The sequence below is a fragment of the Cyrtonyx montezumae genome, unplaced genomic scaffold (assembly GCF_038088225.1).
Source record: "Cyrtonyx montezumae isolate F1298 unplaced genomic scaffold, pur_monq_1.0 scaffold_3, whole genome shotgun sequence".
Classification (NCBI taxonomy): domain Eukaryota; kingdom Metazoa; phylum Chordata; class Aves; order Galliformes; family Odontophoridae; genus Cyrtonyx; species Cyrtonyx montezumae.
In genome coordinates this window covers 108,571,619-108,589,323 of record NW_027072034.1, presented here as the reverse complement: position 1 = coordinate 108,589,323, position 17,705 = coordinate 108,571,619, and the positions used below count along the sequence as shown (strand labels likewise).

General features: G+C 36.3%; 1 protein-coding gene across 1 annotated transcript in view; it reads left to right on the top strand.

Moving 5' to 3' along the window:
- The window catches only part of NUP205 (nucleoporin 205), a 47,115-nt gene extending 29,614 nt beyond the window's left edge, over positions 1 to 17,501 (top strand). Inside the window, exons 25-43 of the mRNA XM_065742759.1 lie at positions 47 to 121; positions 830 to 987; positions 2,435 to 2,515; positions 2,917 to 3,108; positions 4,966 to 5,236; positions 5,662 to 5,760; positions 6,794 to 6,942; positions 7,689 to 7,880; positions 8,058 to 8,179; positions 9,307 to 9,445; positions 9,662 to 9,788; positions 10,563 to 10,639; positions 11,968 to 12,093; positions 12,626 to 12,752; positions 13,537 to 13,703; positions 14,332 to 14,455; positions 15,406 to 15,534; positions 16,144 to 16,217; positions 17,145 to 17,501. Coding sequence (XP_065598831.1) covers positions 47 to 121; positions 830 to 987; positions 2,435 to 2,515; positions 2,917 to 3,108; positions 4,966 to 5,236; positions 5,662 to 5,760; positions 6,794 to 6,942; positions 7,689 to 7,880; positions 8,058 to 8,179; positions 9,307 to 9,445; positions 9,662 to 9,788; positions 10,563 to 10,639; positions 11,968 to 12,093; positions 12,626 to 12,752; positions 13,537 to 13,703; positions 14,332 to 14,455; positions 15,406 to 15,534; positions 16,144 to 16,217; positions 17,145 to 17,297 — 2,582 coding nt within the window. The 3' untranslated portion in view covers positions 17,298 to 17,501. The remainder of the gene's footprint in view (positions 1 to 46; positions 122 to 829; positions 988 to 2,434; positions 2,516 to 2,916; positions 3,109 to 4,965; positions 5,237 to 5,661; positions 5,761 to 6,793; positions 6,943 to 7,688; positions 7,881 to 8,057; positions 8,180 to 9,306; positions 9,446 to 9,661; positions 9,789 to 10,562; positions 10,640 to 11,967; positions 12,094 to 12,625; positions 12,753 to 13,536; positions 13,704 to 14,331; positions 14,456 to 15,405; positions 15,535 to 16,143; positions 16,218 to 17,144) is intronic.
- The last annotated feature ends 204 nt before the right edge of the window (positions 17,502 to 17,705 follow it).

Below are 17,705 nucleotides of genomic sequence, written 5' to 3'. Positions count from 1 at the left end.
GGTATTTTTCTCTCAATTTTTTGGTTTATTGTTTCATTACTTTCAGCTGATGGCGAAGGAGGAATGGAAGACGAAAGTCGATCTGTCAGTGGTTTTCTCCATTTTGATACTGCCTCCAAAGGTAACTGTTCTGGCTGCTGATTATTTCTCAGAAAAGTGTTCTGATCCTGAATTGGGGCTGCATCTAGAGGGGACACTGTGAAAAAGAAAATAGTAGTCTTTCAAAACAGCAGCAGAACGTGAAATACTTTTATTTATTGTGGAATAAATGAATTTTAGAACCGTGACATAGATGAGTAGGAGAGTGACATGGGAGAGTAGAAAATATCAGACTGGAAAGGAAGGAAGAACTGTGTGTTTTAATATCTGTGAAAGGGAGAAAAGGGAGGTGGCAGTCTATAAATTTACTGGTAACAGTAACAACAGTGAGACTGTTGCTAAGATTCAACTTACTTGTATATTAATGGCAGGGAATATAAATACCAGATAATTAACTTTAGATTCCTTACCATCTTATTAAGTCTCAACAAAAGACTGCAGGAAAAACAGCCTGTTTTGAAGAGACAAAATTTAGAGTCGTGGTTGTTGTAAGTTAGATTAAGTGTATACATAACTGATAACAGTAGAAAACAGCAGAGTTAACAGCTCTAGAAAATGTTCTTAACTCCCTCATGCGGATTGATAGCACTTTCAGAAGACTTAATTTCCTTTTTGACATTAAGATTTGAATTTACAGAGGTAAATAAGGCTCCTATTCTCAGTCTTTTTATTTAATCCTTTTCTTCCCTCTGGTATTTTGGAGTACATCTGAATTGTTTTGTTTTTACAGTACGCAGGAAAATCTTAAGTATCTTGGATTCAATTGACTTCACTCAGGACATTCCAGAGCCTTTGCAACTAGATTTTTTTGACCGTGTTCAGATTGAGCAAGTCATTGCTAATTGTGAGCACAAGAATGCACGTGGACAAGTAGTCTGCAATGTCAAGGTGTGCAGCAGTCTTTGTTCTCTAATTGTGTGTGCCATTTATGTCCTAATAATTAATAATTTCTTTAATTGATCGGTTTATTAATATGTTATGAAAGATACTTCTACATGAAGAATGTAGCTGTATGCAACTGTTTGGATTAGCTTATTTTTTCTTCTGTATTGTATACACAGATTTTTCATTTGCACCTGTCAGATTTAGCAGTTTATGCAGTTTATGAATAGAAATATCCTTTCAGGAAATATTTTCTGTTTTAATGATCTTCCAGCCTCAGAATAGCTGAATGAAATTGCAGAAGTGACTTCTGCATTTCCTATTTCATTGCTGTGCAATACGCAACTGTGTAGTACTGTGTATGTACACAGTTATGTACACAAAATAATGGCTTAATGGCTTCAGTTAAGATAGTGCCTCGTGGTGATAAGTACTTGACGAGCATATAATCTGAGGGCTGCTTTGGAAGTAATGCCTCCTATTTTATTATGCTGGCACACAATGTCAGAGGTGGATGTTGGTGGTATGACAGTAGAGGTTGAACCTTCCCACCAGTATTTCATTATGTTTTGTTGCTGTGCGACAGATGACTGCAGAGTGGCAGTCTGACAAAATGACATTTGTCATGGAAGTGCAAATGAGGCAAAAAATTGCACCCATTGATATTCATTGATACTTGCTTAACATTTATGGAGACCAAACAGTGGATGTTAGTGTAGTGAGGTGGGTGGTGCATTTCAGGAGAGGTGACTGTGATGTAAAAGACAAGCCATGTTCTGGATGGCTGCCGTGCACAGCAGTCACAATGTGATATAAAGAGCATCTCAATCAGCTCATCTGCACAAATTAGCTAATGGTGTTGACTGTGTTGAAAAAGCATGTTTTGTAGCTGAGAATTTGCTCTGTCAAGTAGTGTTATTGTGCTCTTTTTATCTTTTGTAGTTTTCATGGAAACAAATAGGAGGCATTGTTTTTGGAGTGACCTAATAGGTAGACCTGAAAAATTTGTGATCTGAAAGACAGTCAACAATGGAGGAGTGGAACAGAATATAAAAGTAATCTTGATGGCAATGAGAAAACTGCTATTCCATGTTAGGAATGTCATTACTCTACGTTGTAGAACATATTTTAGAGAGGAGACAAACCTTACTCCTGTGCAAGAGGGCTGTAGTGGAGGTTGACAAAAAAAGGGACTGTGATGTACTGGAAGTTCTGATGAAAAGACTGACCAACTTAGGAAAGGATGGAGATGAATAAGTGCAGAAGTGAAAGTGCAGTCAGCAGGGAGAGTCTGGACAGCTGAAATTCGCTGGAGAATTAAATATGAGAGAAACCTAAAAAATTGCTGAAACTTATTGAATTTCTGTCTTTTAATTGCATTTGTTACTATGTAGCTACCTCCTAAATAACTTTAAATCTTTCCTATGCTTAAAGTTTTTTTTTTTTTTTTCAGCATCTTCACAGAGTTCTGGTTGCAGAAGTCAATGCCCTTCAAGGAATGGCAGCAATAGGTCAGAGACCTCTACTTATGGAGGTAAGAAAAAAAAATAACCTACTGTTGTTTCTCTTGGTGAATTTCATAGTGTTAAGCAGTAAGTTTTACCATGAAAGCTTGTAGATTTGAGTCCTATCTTTTAATTTTACTTGAAATTAGCTAAGTGGATTTGAAAATGAAAATATGAAGGAGAGATAACTGACACTAAAATGAGAATAAAATACACAAACAGCCTTTGCACAGTTGTCTGTTTTGGTTTTCAAAATTTGTTTGAAATTCCTTAATTTTTCTAAAGCTGAAAACTTATGCTTTTTTCCTCTTTTTTTTCTTTCTCCCAAAGACTATTACTAATAGATTAAAATGTATAGTCTTGAAATCTGTCTTTGCCATTAACCTCTTTTAGCATATTATAACTCAGTTTCTTTGTCATGCGTGGTCAGGAGATCAACACTATCCTGCAATATGTAGTGGAACGGAATAAGCTGCTGCAGTGCCTCCATGCTAAGAAGCATGCTTTAGAGTCATGGAGACAGCTGGTGGAAATTATACTCACTGCCTGCCCCCAGGATCTTATACAGGCTGAAGACAGACAGTTGATTATCCGTGATCTGTTACAGGATGTTCATGACAAGGTAAAGCTTTATTGGAAAAACAGCTCTCTCCTTGAACTTGTTCTGTTTTTAATTTTTTTTTTAATATGAAAGAGAAACTACTCTTTATGTACCATTCTTGATTATAGGCAAAACAAAATTTCTCTGCCTTAAGTATTATTTTCAGCTTTTTGATTGTTACTCTGATGAAGTAAGAACCATTTATTGACAAATTTCAAAGACATTTTAGTGTATACTGGAATGAAGATAGTCTGGAAAAGGTGAGTGTGAAGGAGGCAGCCCTTATAGAAGAAAACACTTGAAGTGATGAAAGCAGCCAGTACTGCATTTGTTAATTTACTGCACTTACATACTCATTTAAATGCTATCAATACTTACTTTGAAGAGTGAAAGAGTTGAATGAAGCCTCATAGTAGAAAGAGAAAGGATTCTGTAATTAGACTTCTGGAAACAGGAGAGTTTGCTTTGTCTTAAAATGTTTGAAGTAAAGGATTACTACTGATTTATAGTAATAATCTTTGAGACAGACTAGGCAGTTACTACCGACTCAGCCATTTTCAGAGACAAAATCTGATCCTAATGTTGTTTCATCTACTGGGGTGTAATTTTTTCTGTATTGTGAGAGGCATACTGCTTGCAGTTCTCCTGATTATACATGCTGTGTTTTGAGGTATCTATATGAAAATGTCATCTTTTCTGATGGAGTAACCTTTTGGGGTTTGTTGTTGTTTTGATTAGTTTTTTGAAAAAATGAAATGTGATTTTCAGTTTTTATATGAACAAACTTAGAAAGCAAGAAACAAGGGAGGCCTTTACTGACCAAAGCAATTTCTTCAATTTCTAAGATATTTTCACAGCAGAACTTTCAGATTCTAATTTTCTGTATTACATTTTAGGGAAGATCTTTGGTAACTTGAGGAAAATTCTTTGATTTTCTTTGGAAATAGTTTGTCTACTGTGTTAAACAATCATACTGCTTAAAAGGAAAGCTGCTTGAGTGTCAGGTATAAAGATACTAGGTTGACCTTTCAAATGATGGAGTGTGAACTAAAACAGTATGTGCTTTCTGTTTATGTTTCTACACTTTGTATTAAGTACTTCTTTGATGCTTACCCCTTTGAGTTTCTTACAGCATCTTCACATTTTTTGATAGAAAGCTTTATTTAAATAGCTCTAAAACCAAGAGAGGATTAGTTGCGCTTTCTCAAGTTTAAGTTTAAATATTTTACCAGTAAAGCAACTTAGATGTCAACGCATTCTTTTCTTCTTCCCATCCATATTTGATTCCCATCTTGCCTGTAGTTCCACATCTTTCCTATACGTGTAAATAAAATCCAGAAAGTTAATGGTCATCTCAATGAAGATATTCTCAGCTTGTCTTTCTGGACACGTTTATCTAACACTACTGGTTTAATTTGTCTTAAATATTGCCATATTAATGAATTTCTTACACATGTATGGATTAAATAGCATTGAGTGGCTAAATAAATTACTTCTATAACTGTAGGAAAAGGCTGTGGCAGATAACCAGTTCTAAATTACCCAAAAAAGTGATTGTCAAAATCCAGTTAAAGAAAGATTTGCTTAAACATCCCAAGGATCAGAGTTCACAAAATACTCCAAAAGAAGGGATCTCTAAGTAGAGATCCTTCCCTTGCAGCAGCCAGCTCTTTAGTAAGGCTTAGGGAGGGATGGACCCTTGATTGCTTTCATCTGTGCCCTCAGGGCTGACTGTGTCCCTTCACCAGGTGCTCAATCATTGGTTGAGGCTGTGACTTAGCAATTCCTATACGGTAACTCATGAAATTAGATGCTTATGGACTTTTTTTCTTTTTTAATTATTTCCTTCTACTACTGTTTGTTTTCTTCTATGTTAAGATCCTAGATGATGATGCAGCTCAGGAGCTGATGCCAGTGGTGGCAGGGGCTGTGTTCACCCTCACTGCCCATCTAAGCCAGTCTGTGAAAACAGAGCAGAAACAGCCACTTTCAGTCCCAGTGGCAGGACAGTCCCAATATGCCTTGATGCTGGATGGTTCTTTCACCTCATCACCTGGCTCCGAGAGCATATCCATGGGTTTTGCTTCCATTGGTGACTCTTCACTCCACATCATCTTAAAAAAGCTGCTGGATTTCATTTTGAAAACAGGTATTTGCAAGGTGCCACTGAGAGCAGAATGATGGACTGAACTGCTCTTTTTAACAAACCTACTGCAGTAAAGTTTTTTTTTATTGCAGTCGATTAGGTGGATCTTCTGAGATTCATATTGATAATATGAATAATAGGTGATACTGCTAATATGAAAAGGAATAATTAGAAAAAGGCATGTGTATGTTTAATCAGAGCAATAACAAGAGAGTGTGAATTAATTTAAAGGGAATGTCATGTTCTGGTACTTACAGCAGCATAAACTTGCTGAATTTACTCATACGTTACTACTTATACAAACAGTAGAACTCTTGAGAAATCTATTTGTTTTGTCTTTACCAGCTCTGCCACAGAAAAGTGTCAGTGGAAGACAGCTATCTGTTTGTATCTGTTTGGTTGTAATTATGAATATTTCTTGTGAACAGGTGGTGGATTCCAGAGAGTGAGGACACACCTTTATGGATCACTGCTTTATTATTTACAGATTGCCCAGAGACCGGATGAACCAGACACTTTAGAAGCTGGTATGAATCAGCTGTATTTTGGGAAAGAGCAAACAAAATTTAACACATGCTGAGATACAGTTTATGATGCAAATGTCTACTGTCTGCATAGGCACTGAAGGAAGTTACATCATTTGTTTTCATTTAAAGCTGTGTCTCATAGCTACAAAGTTGTTGAAAGACTCGAGATTACTTGGACCTACCTCAGAACAGTTACAGCTGTAGAAATATGTTGCCTTCACACCTCTGTGTACACTGATACCACTGTGATTATATTAAAAAAAAAAAAAAAGCAAACAACCTCTAAGATAATATACTTTCTGATTGTTTAGTGGGAGACTCCAGGGGAAAACAAACAAAAACACAAAGCAAAGCCAAAAAAACAAACCATCAAACAAAAGTCCACAACTGCTTAACCAGCCAAGAGAGCTTATGGCTAATATAACATTCTCTGTTAATGGCTTGGGTACTTGACTCATCAGCATTTGTAACTGCTATTTCATCTTAGATGTTGAATGAGGATTAAAAAAAAAAACAAAACACCACACTTGAGGACAGTAATTGTAAATGGAGACTGCTATTACTTTATCAGCTTTTTGAGCTGAAGTGAAAATAACTCTGAAATTGTTATGACCTCTCTGTAGTTTATTGAAGTCAGGACTTTCCCACTTAACTCATCTTGTTTACTTTCCTTCAAACTGAGTGTTTCGTTCCCAGTGAAAGTTCTTAGCCCTGATATATATTTTAACTTGCATGTACTGAATCTTAAAATAACTTCATACAGATTATTTACAAGCATGTATACAGGCACAAACCTTTTATAATTCTGGCTGGCATGTATGTGATACTTAGGAAAAAGAAAGAAAAAAGGATTTGTGGGAAAACATTGTGCTTTGATCAAAACTTGTCCTCCCATGGTTTTTATATTTCTCTTTCAACATAGAGTGCCCTGAAGGAAATAGGCTGAGCTTTGCTATAGCTAAGCTAATGCTAAGCTGCTCGTCTTTGTATTTTTCCTTCTTTGCTTTACTTGTTTTTTGCTTTTTTTTTACAGCTAAAAAGACAATGTGGGAACGTCTGACAGCTCCTGAAGATGTGTTTAGTAAATTGCAACGAGAAAACATGGCAATTATTGAGAGTTACGGGGCAGCTCTCATGGAGGTGGTCTGTCGTGATGCTTGTGATGGTCATGAGATAGGCCGGGTAAATAAATCTATTCCTCTGCAATCATTGCTTTGTTTGTTGTGAAGTACATTTTCCTACTGTGCAGAGAAGGTAAATTGCATGAGGTAGAACTGGAACATTCTTTCTCTTTCACATTTCTGTCCTCCCACTCATCCTTCAAGCTGTTAGAAATATGGATGTATATATGTATTATTTTGTCAAAAAAGTAATGTGTCCCTTTGTTTAAAAACAAAAGAATCAGGGACTACTGCGTAAGATTGTAGGTATGAGCTGCTGTGACATTTATCTGTTATCTTTAAATCATGAACTTTCTGGTTATTTTTCCCACTTCCAAAAGATTTGTTAACTTCAGAAATATTTAGTGATAACTTCAGTAGATGGGAATCTAGTCAGAATGCATTTTAATTACTAATAGTACTTGTAGCAGTACGTCATTAAAAAAGAACTTGGTATTGTTATTGGTGAAGAATATCTATGTTGTTTTGTTAAGGAATGAGCAATAGAGGAAAGGTAATTGGCTTAGAGGAAAGATACTTGACTTGTCCTATACTAAAACAAGAATTTTTATAAAATATTTTACAAAGGAGGGATTACAATTGTAGACAGAAGTGCATTCTGCTTTTAAGAAGTGATTAGAAACAACTCTCTAGCATTTCATATTCTTGGGTATTTGTTAGAAATCTCATTCATCTTAATCAATTTAATCCTGTTTTAGTTTTTTTTCCAATTTTTTCCAATTTTGTTTTTTTCCTTCCCATCCCCAGATGTTGGCATTGGCGTTGCTTGACCGCATTGTTTCAGTAGACAAGCAGCAGCAGTGGCTTTTGTACCTGTCCAATAGTGGCTACCTGAAGGTGCTTGTGGATAGCCTAGCAGATGATGATCTCACTCTTCAGAGCTTACTCACACCTCAGCCACCTTTACTTAAAGCGTTGTACACCTATGAGTCCAAAATGGTAAGAGCAGCTAAGGAACAACTTTGTGTTTCTACGTTAGAGTTGCTTCTCTATACTTAAAATTGATATCATACAGAAATTCTGTATTAAGATGATGGTATTTGAAATGATGCTAAAATAGAGAGAAATTTGTTCATCTCCAGTAGCAAGTACTTAAGTTTTTCTGTTGTTTTCTAGGCATTCCTCACCAGGGTAGCTAAAAGTCAGCAAGGGGCATTAGAACTGTTGCGGTCCGGTGTGATCGTGAGGCTGGCGCAGTGTCAAGTGTATGACATGCGACCTGAAACAGACCATCAGGGGTAAGTGTTATTCCCATATTTGATTTTGAAACTGCAATATGGTAAAGAGAGCACGTGATATCTTTTTTTATAGCCATAGATCTTTCAAGTAAGTTTTAGCATGTATTTTTTGCATTTTTCAAGTTTTTTTTCTCTTATTGAAAGAAGTTTCAAGTGAGTGTACTTGCATGTTAAGTTGCTTATAGTGTGTGAAGTTCTATTTGTTTCAGGTTCCTTAGCCAGCAATTGTCTGTATATCATTAATATTTGAGGCAATTCCAAGCACAGATATAGGCTGGTCTGAGAATGGTTTGAGAGCAGCCTTGAGGAGAAAGATATGAGGATGCTGGTTAGTTAAAACCTCAACATGAGCCAGCAGTGTGCACTTGGAGCCCAGAAAGCCAACTGTATCCTGAAGCGGCCCTCCTGTGTAGACAGGCTGAGGGAACTGAGGTTGTTCAGTCTGAAGAAGGCTCTGTGTAGACCTTCTATTACTTAATACAATAAAGCTGATAGAGGGACACTTTATCAGTGAGTGTAATGACTTTAAAGTAAAAGAGTAGATTTAGATGACGTGTAAGGGAGAAATTCTCCACTTTGAGGGTGGTAAGACACTGTCACAGGTTGTCCAGGGCAGTTGTGGGCACCCCCACCCTGGAAGTGTTCAGTGCCAGGTAGTACGGGCCCTTGGGCAACCTATCTAATGGAAGATGTCCCTGCCTATGGCAGGGAGATTGAAACTAGATGATCATTAATATCCCTTCTAGTCCAAATGATTCTATGGTTATGTGAAATACTTTGTGTAAAAGTGTCGGTGACACGTATAAAATCATATGAAACCTATAGGTTATTTGTAGAGGACTGTATTTTTCAGTTGCTGCAGAATGAAGCACATTTCTCCATAAAAGATTTGAGAATATTTAGTTTTATTTCTGGAAAAGAAAACAATGTCTTATTTCTACAAATAAAAAAAAATCCGTTTTTATATAGTACAGTACAAAGAAGTAATCATCTCTGCATGGAGAAATTGTCTGATGGCAGCCTTCTAGGTTGAGGGTGACTTTAAGCTAAGGCTCTGATTCATGAGCGGGTCTCGCTTTTCTTCATTGTTTTTTCCTTTTAATTTGTTTTCCCCTGAACCTCTTAAGAATGTATGGAATGAGAGATTCCCCAGTCTTCATTCCTGCTCCAGTGGAACGTTATCGCCAGATTCTTCTTCCAGCTCTTCAGCTGTGCCAAGTGATCCTCACATCCAGCATGGCGCATCACTTGCAAGCAGCGGGGCAGGTATGTTCTGAAAGATACTGAAATATCACTGTTATCTTTCCTTCAATCAGACTGTGTGTCATCTTGCTCTGCTTTAGTAAGCTATTTTAAAACAGCCTCTTCACTGATAATGAGAGAGTGCTCTAAAATTCTCTCAGAAGTTAGAACACTGCTTCCTCATTGCTTACTGCTAAATTTGGATGGACTCTTATTTCCTTTTTTCTTCTTGTGGTACAGGTTTTGCAGTTTCTCATTTCCCATTCAGATACTATCCAGGCAATCCTGAGGTGTCAAGATGTTAGTGTTGGATCTCTCCAAGAGCTGGCCTTCCTGACAGGAATAATCAGCAAGGCAGCTTTGCCTGGTAAGAACCGTAGTTATGAATTCTCTTACCTGCATCTGCATGAATCTTGGAGTTTGTTTTCTGTAAAGAATTAGTACACTGGTAAAACGTGCATTTGATTTTCATAATCTTTTCATTATCTTAGCTGGCAGTAAGTCCTTTTTGTCTTTGAGATTACTTGCTAATAATACTGTTCAAAGTGCATGAGCTGCTTCAAAAAGAATTTTCATTCAGAAAATTCTGTAACTGAGGAAATAAAGACAGAAAATGATTGTGTACCCATATTTTTATTAACGTTTTCTATTAAAGTAAATAAAGAAAAAATGTGATTATTTTTTTTTCTTGGAACTTCTGTGGGTTAGCACACTGACATTTCTCTTGGGTGATGTATCTTCATAGAGGCCAATCTTTATTTTGAAGTATATGGAGATTTCTACTGGATTCCAGAAGTGTTGCTTACAATTTCTAAGTAACTTTTCTATTTTGGCTTAATGGCTTGTTTTGTTTGAAGGAAAGCTTGAGTACAGCAGAAAAGAGCACAAAGTTGCAGGTTGAGGCCATATGTTAATTTGTGTGTAGTACACAGTGGTTTTGTTAACTACTTTGCAAATTAGTAAGCTACATAACATGCATACTAGCTACATTCATATCTGAATATTTTCATCAAAAGTGTGCAAAGGTTAGATTGTTTTGCTGATTTTTTTTTCCTGATCAATACTTGCACTTAAATATATTTATACTGCATACATTTGTTTTCTTTGGAAAAAGTTAATTAATGGCTGTATTTTTTACCAGGAGTGCTAAATGAATTGGATGTTGATGTTAGTGATGGGACACAGATGGAGCTACAAGGACATATAGGTCGATTTCAGGTAATAAAGTTACATATTTAACACCTGTCTTTTTGGAACTGTGTGTGTAGATTAGAGTTGTTTCCTGCTTCTGTATGTTTTTTGCTGACTAATAGGTAAGAAATGCCTTGTCTAACATTAAAGAGAATGTGCAGTGCTTATTTTTTGTGTGTTTTGTGGTGTGGGATCCAACTTATATGGAGAATGATTTGAAATAAACACCAATGCACGTGAAGTGGTGCAGAATATTGTTACCACTTCTGCCACGTGTGACTCTAGCTCGACAGTGTAAGACATATAACATGCTTATGTTAAATTTCTTTGCTCTCCTTTTAAGAATAACTGACTTAAATCTCTAAGTAAAGCCAAGATAGAGTGAGTTTTGCTTAGCAGCTGTAACTGTTGACCTTTTTGCAGCTTATCATTCAGCAGTGTTTGAAGCTGTGCTATTCATGTCAGTAAGGGTGTTTGTAAAGAAACATCTTTTGAAAACTGGCTAGACAGAGCTGCCCTGGCAAATATTTTTATTTACCAAAAGGAGGATGTGTTTTCTGGGCATTTTGATAGTAACTACTAGTCTGACCAGCCTAAAGAAGAGTAGTAAGATATGAACGATTGCTGAAATGCTGGGCTAGTTGTTTCATGTCAGCAGGAGACTCTCATGCCAAACAGCAGAAATGTTTCTTGTTATAACAAGTTTTAATTGGTTAATTTGAAACAGCTATTCAGAGCAAAACTGCAAATCAGTCGTCTGTTACTGTAACTTCTGTCTCTAGTTTGTCATATTATTTTCATCAAGTAATAAAAATACTTTTTCCTAAAAGCAAAAAAGTCTTTAATCTTCAATATTTTTGAACACTCCATATAAAACTGAGTTCCAGTGTGAGTCACTATGATGATCTTAACAGCTGTATACAAATAAAACCAAATTTATAGGTTGTTTCTCCTTTTTATGAAACTACTTTTTTTTTTAACTTCTTTAATGCAACTAAGTATCTCCATATCCAGATTTTGCTTCTTCATGGATGTTTTAAATGAGTATACATAAACCTAATCTGTCATTACTGCTAGTCAGTGTAAAGGTCTGAAAGAGGTATAAGACACTGTGCACTTCTGAATCACATTTCTCAACAAACTGTTTTAGGATGTCATTTAGTTTCTGATTTAACTAAAAATGAGGTACAGCGCTGTGTTTCGAAAGATAGAAATGTAGCTTACAAAGTTCTAAAAGTTTTATTTGTGTTGCTCTTTCTGTTGTGTGGTAAGGGATGTGTATTGCTTTCCTGCTTTTAAGAATGGCAGGGAGGCACGTTGCTGATTCTAATTGAACTGTGTGTTTCTCATGGCAGCGCCAGTGCTTAGGACTTCTGAGTCGATTTGGTGGTTCAGACAGGCTGCGTCAGTTCAAGCTGCAGGATGATAATGCAGGAGACAGAGTGAACAGGAGAGATGAAATTGAGTTGGCCATGCAACAGGTAAGGACAAAAGAAGTCGCAGGAACCTTCATTCTCAAATTATGGAATTCTAGCTGTTGTGTGGATTACTTTTGTTGCCATACTTTCATGTGATTTTTTGACTAGTTTTAATGCTCTACGCTATGTTTAGTTTGGTATAGGATCCCACATTTAATTTCTATTCAAAATAGTCATTGAAAATTTGGTTACTTAAATTTGCATTAGTGATCATTACTGTTCTGGATACAAAGTCTGTCGATTTGAAAGCTTTACATTGCTCAGAGAATTTCAAAATAAAGCCTGGATACAGGGAGCATGGAGAATACGAAGTCAGAACCCAAGAGGAGTTTTGAGCTACCAGAAATTGTGTCTAGTGGGTTTGGGAAAGAGGTAAGGTTGAAAGTCCTAGACTTGAAATGGAAGTGGGGATATAGCTGATCAGAAAAGAGAATCTTCACATTCAACTGAATAGAGACAAAGAAAAATCAAATGTTATGTATTGACTTTTCTCCATGTTTTAACTTGCATACCATCTCCTTCTTTTTATTTTAAGATCTGTGCAAATGTGATGGAGTACTGTGAGTCACTGATGTTGCAAAGTGCCCCCAGTTTTGAGCACACGGTTTGTCTGTTCACTCCTAGTCTGTCAGAGTCAACCAACCGAGATGGGCCTCGTCAAGGTGACATTTTTGGCTTGCTACTTTTTTTTTAAGATTGAATAGAGACATCTGGGTTTGTAGAAAATAATGTAGCAGGGACTGCAGCTTTATGTACACTTTATGCCAATGATGTTGCTGCTCGTTTTGAGGTTGGACTCAGTGATCTCTTGAGGTGCCTTCCAACCTCTATGATTCTATGAATCTATGATTTTCATACTCTGCAATAAATACTTTTACAGCCTTGAACAAATCCAAATTGGGGAACTAATCGAGTTAAAGTAAATACAACCAAAAATATTTTTAATCTACTTCCCACTGGAGCCTCAGAAACATATGCGTGAGTTAAAAAAAAAAAAAAAAAAAGTTGATATAAATAAATAGTACAAGCCAGGGGAAAGTAAGGACTTGTTTTTTCCAGCTGCTATGCTGGATTAAATTAGGCAAAACTATTTATTTATGACACGTAAGATTTGTTTTGGTGTTGGCTTTCCATTACAACACATGGTTGTGCTATTATGCAGTTGAGTGGTTAGGAAATGTACACCATATGTCTTCTAGTTACAGTTTTGTGTGTACTCAATGCTTTGACTGTCTTCGAGTACTGCTGCAGAAGAACTTTGTGCCTAGACTTCCATTTATATGAATTCTGGCACAGCAATAAAGCACAGACTTGCCAGTGCTTTTGTGTCTTTCACTGCTTTATTGACAGAGTGGATACTGGATTGATTTCTTGATTTTTTTTTAATTTTTTTAATCATTTTTCTTAATTTGAGTTGTTTATCATGACTTGGTCATCTTTTTCTAGATACACAAGTACCAGTGGTCCCATACTGGCGCTTGCCTGGTTTGGGCATTATCATCTATCTACTGAAACAGAGCACTAATGATTTCTTCAGTTACTATGATAGCCATCGACAGAGTCTTAACAAACTGCAAAATGTGGAGCAACTCCCACCAGATGAAATAAAAGAGGTACCAGTTCTGCTAACTTTGTAGGGACTGTGTTGCTTGTAACATACAGCTGTACCAGGGAGTCTGAAGCATTTTAGATAAATAGTTCCAGTTCTTCTGCATGGTCCTTCCTACTGTTAATAAAAAGGACCACGGAAGGGTGACATAAAATTTATGGGTGGATAATGCTGGGCTTGTTTAAAAGTTGAGTGATTTTTTTCATTATATTGGAAAACCATTGTTAGCACTTCGGGTCTGTTGATCATGTTTCTCCTTGACTAAATAGATGCAACTTGTATAGTGTTTAGTAACTGTAATAGCTGTAACTTCTGCATCAGACCTTGACTGAGTTACAGGGAGAATGAGTACTTCGTATAGAAACACAATCACAGTGTATCACTGAATGATAAACCAAATAGTCATTTTTCTTGACAGAAAAGTTCCTTGAGGATACATTTGATTGATTCATTTTTTGGTAAGCAAGGTTATGCAGGTTAGAATTAAAGAGTAAAGTTTTGAAGAAATAGTAACTGATTGACAATGAAGTTGTAGATATTGATAAGTAAATTTATTTGCTTATTTCTTTCATTATTCTTTCCTTCTGTTCTGACTTGCTAAAATTTTCTTGTTTTTCCTCTTCTTGTCACAGCTGTGTCAATCAGTTATGCCAGCTGGTGTTGATAAAATCTCCACTGCCCAAAAATATGTTTTGGCAAGGCGACGGCTGGTGAAGCTAATAAACAACCGAGCCAAGCTGCTTTCTCTTTGTTCTTGTATCCTTTTGAAATGGAAGTTTCCATCAGAGTAATTCCCTTCAAAAATGAAGACAAATAGGAACGGGTTGTTTTAACCTATATTTCTGACCACTTTGAACAACACATCTTGCAAAAGGAAAACTTGAACTACAGACACTTAAAATAGCACACATTGTTCTGGTATTTTCAGGCTGTAAAAATTTTGGAATTAGTATTTGGAGTGGATGATGAGGTCAGTGATATTTCTCATCATAGAAACACCCTTACTAGGAGTTTTAAGAGCTGTGCTTCATTATAATATTGAGAAGTGTTGTTACAGTATTATATTGCCAATGGTATTACACACCAGTCCATAAATTTAGTGTCCAGGCCTGCTAGATATGTGCACATATGTACAAGTGTAGTACCAAAAGTACTTTGAAAAATAATTGAGATGCTCATGAGAGCAACTGGAGTTCACAGTATTATAGTGAACAATAAGCTTTTTCCTGTGAATACCAGTAATTCCTTGGAAATAACTAGTACTGCACAAAATAATTGGCTCAGAATTTTCCTCTGAAATCTAGCTTAGGAAAGACATGCACTTGCAGACTTACCTGTTGTAGCTGGTACAGCCACTTCCACCTTTAAGGCATAAGCTGTAACGCACTACTGCAACTGAGCTACCGTTACAAGTCACATTAGCATTTGTATTCTGTTGTGTTTCAGAGTGCTGGTTTAAAGCCTCTTCAGAATAAGTATAGCAGTCATTTGAACTAGCCTAGCCAGTATGGAAGCAGGTAAGGATCCATGTGAGCCATTCCAGGCCCTCATCAGCGGCAGGGGTGGGAACCTGCTGCTGGAGGAAGTTACAGTTGGCTGAGATAAAATCTTCAACTGCTTAAAAATGATTGTGTAAATATGCTTATGAAGTAAATTTACAATCCGAAGACAAACTTACACTCCTTCACTTAGAAATGTGTCAACAGATATTATAGAAACGTGTCTCTTCGTTCTTTGGCGTCATCTGGAACACTATCTGTTAAACTACGCGCCCACTGACTCCCAAGACTCATTGCTGTCTTCTAGGATGTCATTTAAGAGAGGAAGACTGCAAGGTAAAAATTCAGAAATGTCAAGATGTCTTTGAGTTAATCTGATGGTTAAATGTAAAACTGATTGGTTACTACTAACATTTTGCCATTTGTATTTAATAAAGAGATTTTGTTTGGGTTTGGAGATAAGTTTGTATTTTCCTCTGAAGAATCGACAGTGCAAGTGTTTTTGAGCCACTGACTTTGGGGTTTTTTCTCTTACACATAATCTTCAAATTAACTATTTTATTTATGTCGTTCAAATCGTTCGTACAGAGTGAAGTTCAAATAATAAAATCAGACCTGTGATCCAAAATGATACATATGAGAATACTGTAAACAAAGAGGAAATGAAGAACTAGAATGGAGACTGGCAGAATGTGATGAATTTTGATGGAAGTCAGAAAGATTAGTGATCTGGGGAGAAGCTTTTTGCTTAAAGTGCCACGTTCTGTGATTGTGGCTGCTCAATATTTTAGAGAGAATATGTTAAATCAAAAAATTACTTATTTCTAATATGCAAGTTTAGTGACAAATCTCGAGTATTACATTTTAAAATCATTTATGACAATGTGGAAAATTTATGGTGTTGAGTAGCCAATATAATTTTAACCTCTTATTTTCTGTTGATAGATTCCTTTGGATCAGAGTCCAGCTTGGATTTCAGCAGTGGACTGAATCGAGTGAGTCAGCATGATATAGATCAGGTGAGATGTGACAGTCTACTGAAAAATGCAGAATGCACAGGGTTAATTAAGCTATTGAGAGCAGTCTGACTACGATTCTCCCATCTCTCAACAACCTGCGGTAACACCAACAGTCAATAACTTGATTTAGAACTAATGATGCATTGCACGTGTTTTTTTAGGAAATGTTATGAAGCAGGTAGCACTTCCATTGCTGCACACACATTTTCAAGACAATATATAAAATTTAAATTTAAATGAAAAATGAGCTTGAATATTACAAATGAAACTAATCATTTTTTTTAATAAACAAATGGTATGTATTTATTAATAGCACCTATCTGAAACCATCAGTTATCTTGAAAGGTTTTCAATTCTGTAACTGTTTACAAGTCAGCAGCAACTAACCATAGAGAAATGAGATTGGAAAGGGTAACAGAAACTGAGCAGACTGTAAAGCGTGAATATTAGCAACAGAATTGATTTCTTCTTACACAGAAAGTTAATAGTGTGTGTTAATTGGGTGCAGAAGCAGCAGAAAAAAATGGTCATTTTTGTTAAAAAATTCCATTAAATTTCTGCTGCTGTTTGTGCACAAAAAAGAGCCTGTGTTCAAAATCCTTTGTAATCTCAAGCACCTTTGTAAGAAAATGTTTTGTTTAATTCCTTAAACGCTTGGAGAGTTTGTCATTTATGATATGCAGATAATCTGCAAATGCTTTGAACCATCAAAAACCATCTCTGAAAGGCCATCCTTTAAATGTTAGGGGGCAAAGTGTAAGGAAGAATGCAAGTAGTACATACTAGGGGAGCTGAAAAAAAAACCCTATTGAAAGTTTGATTGTAAAGTACTGTGTAAGAGTTGACAGGTGATGGATAAACAGATATTCTAGAATGTTCTAGATGATAAGATTTTGTATTGTTGACTGAAACAAATCTGTTTCTCAGCTTCAGATTGAAACCACCAACAGTTTTGGTGAATCTCTACAGAAGAAGCTTCTGGACATTGAGGGGTTATATTCGAAGGTTCGGTCACGTTACACCTTCATTCAAGCTCTTGTAAGACGTATCCGTGGTCTCCTAAGGATATCAAGGACCTAAAAGACTGATACATGAAGCTTGCCCCTTGAAACAGTGCACTTGGGCAGGCCCTCTGGATCATCAGATTTTGTAGATCACACATTTTCTAAACAATGTCAGAAAAAACATTTTTGTTACCTTTTCTTCTTATCCCTTTGTGAGCAGTTTTGTGCATTCTTTCTTACTGCTCCCAACTTGAAAGGAAAAATAAAGAATCATTTTTAAGTGAGTTCTGATTAATGTAAAAACTAAAGCAAGAAAGAATTCAAATGGAGGACGTAAAGGAAACAAAAGCTGTTCTGCAACTGCGTTGGTACTATACTTATGGATGATCCCATAGAAAATGGAGAGGTCTGTCTGTTCATGCTGCCCTTGCTTCACATGCATTTAATGAAAGCATGAGGTTTTTTCATGTCAGCATTTGCAGAC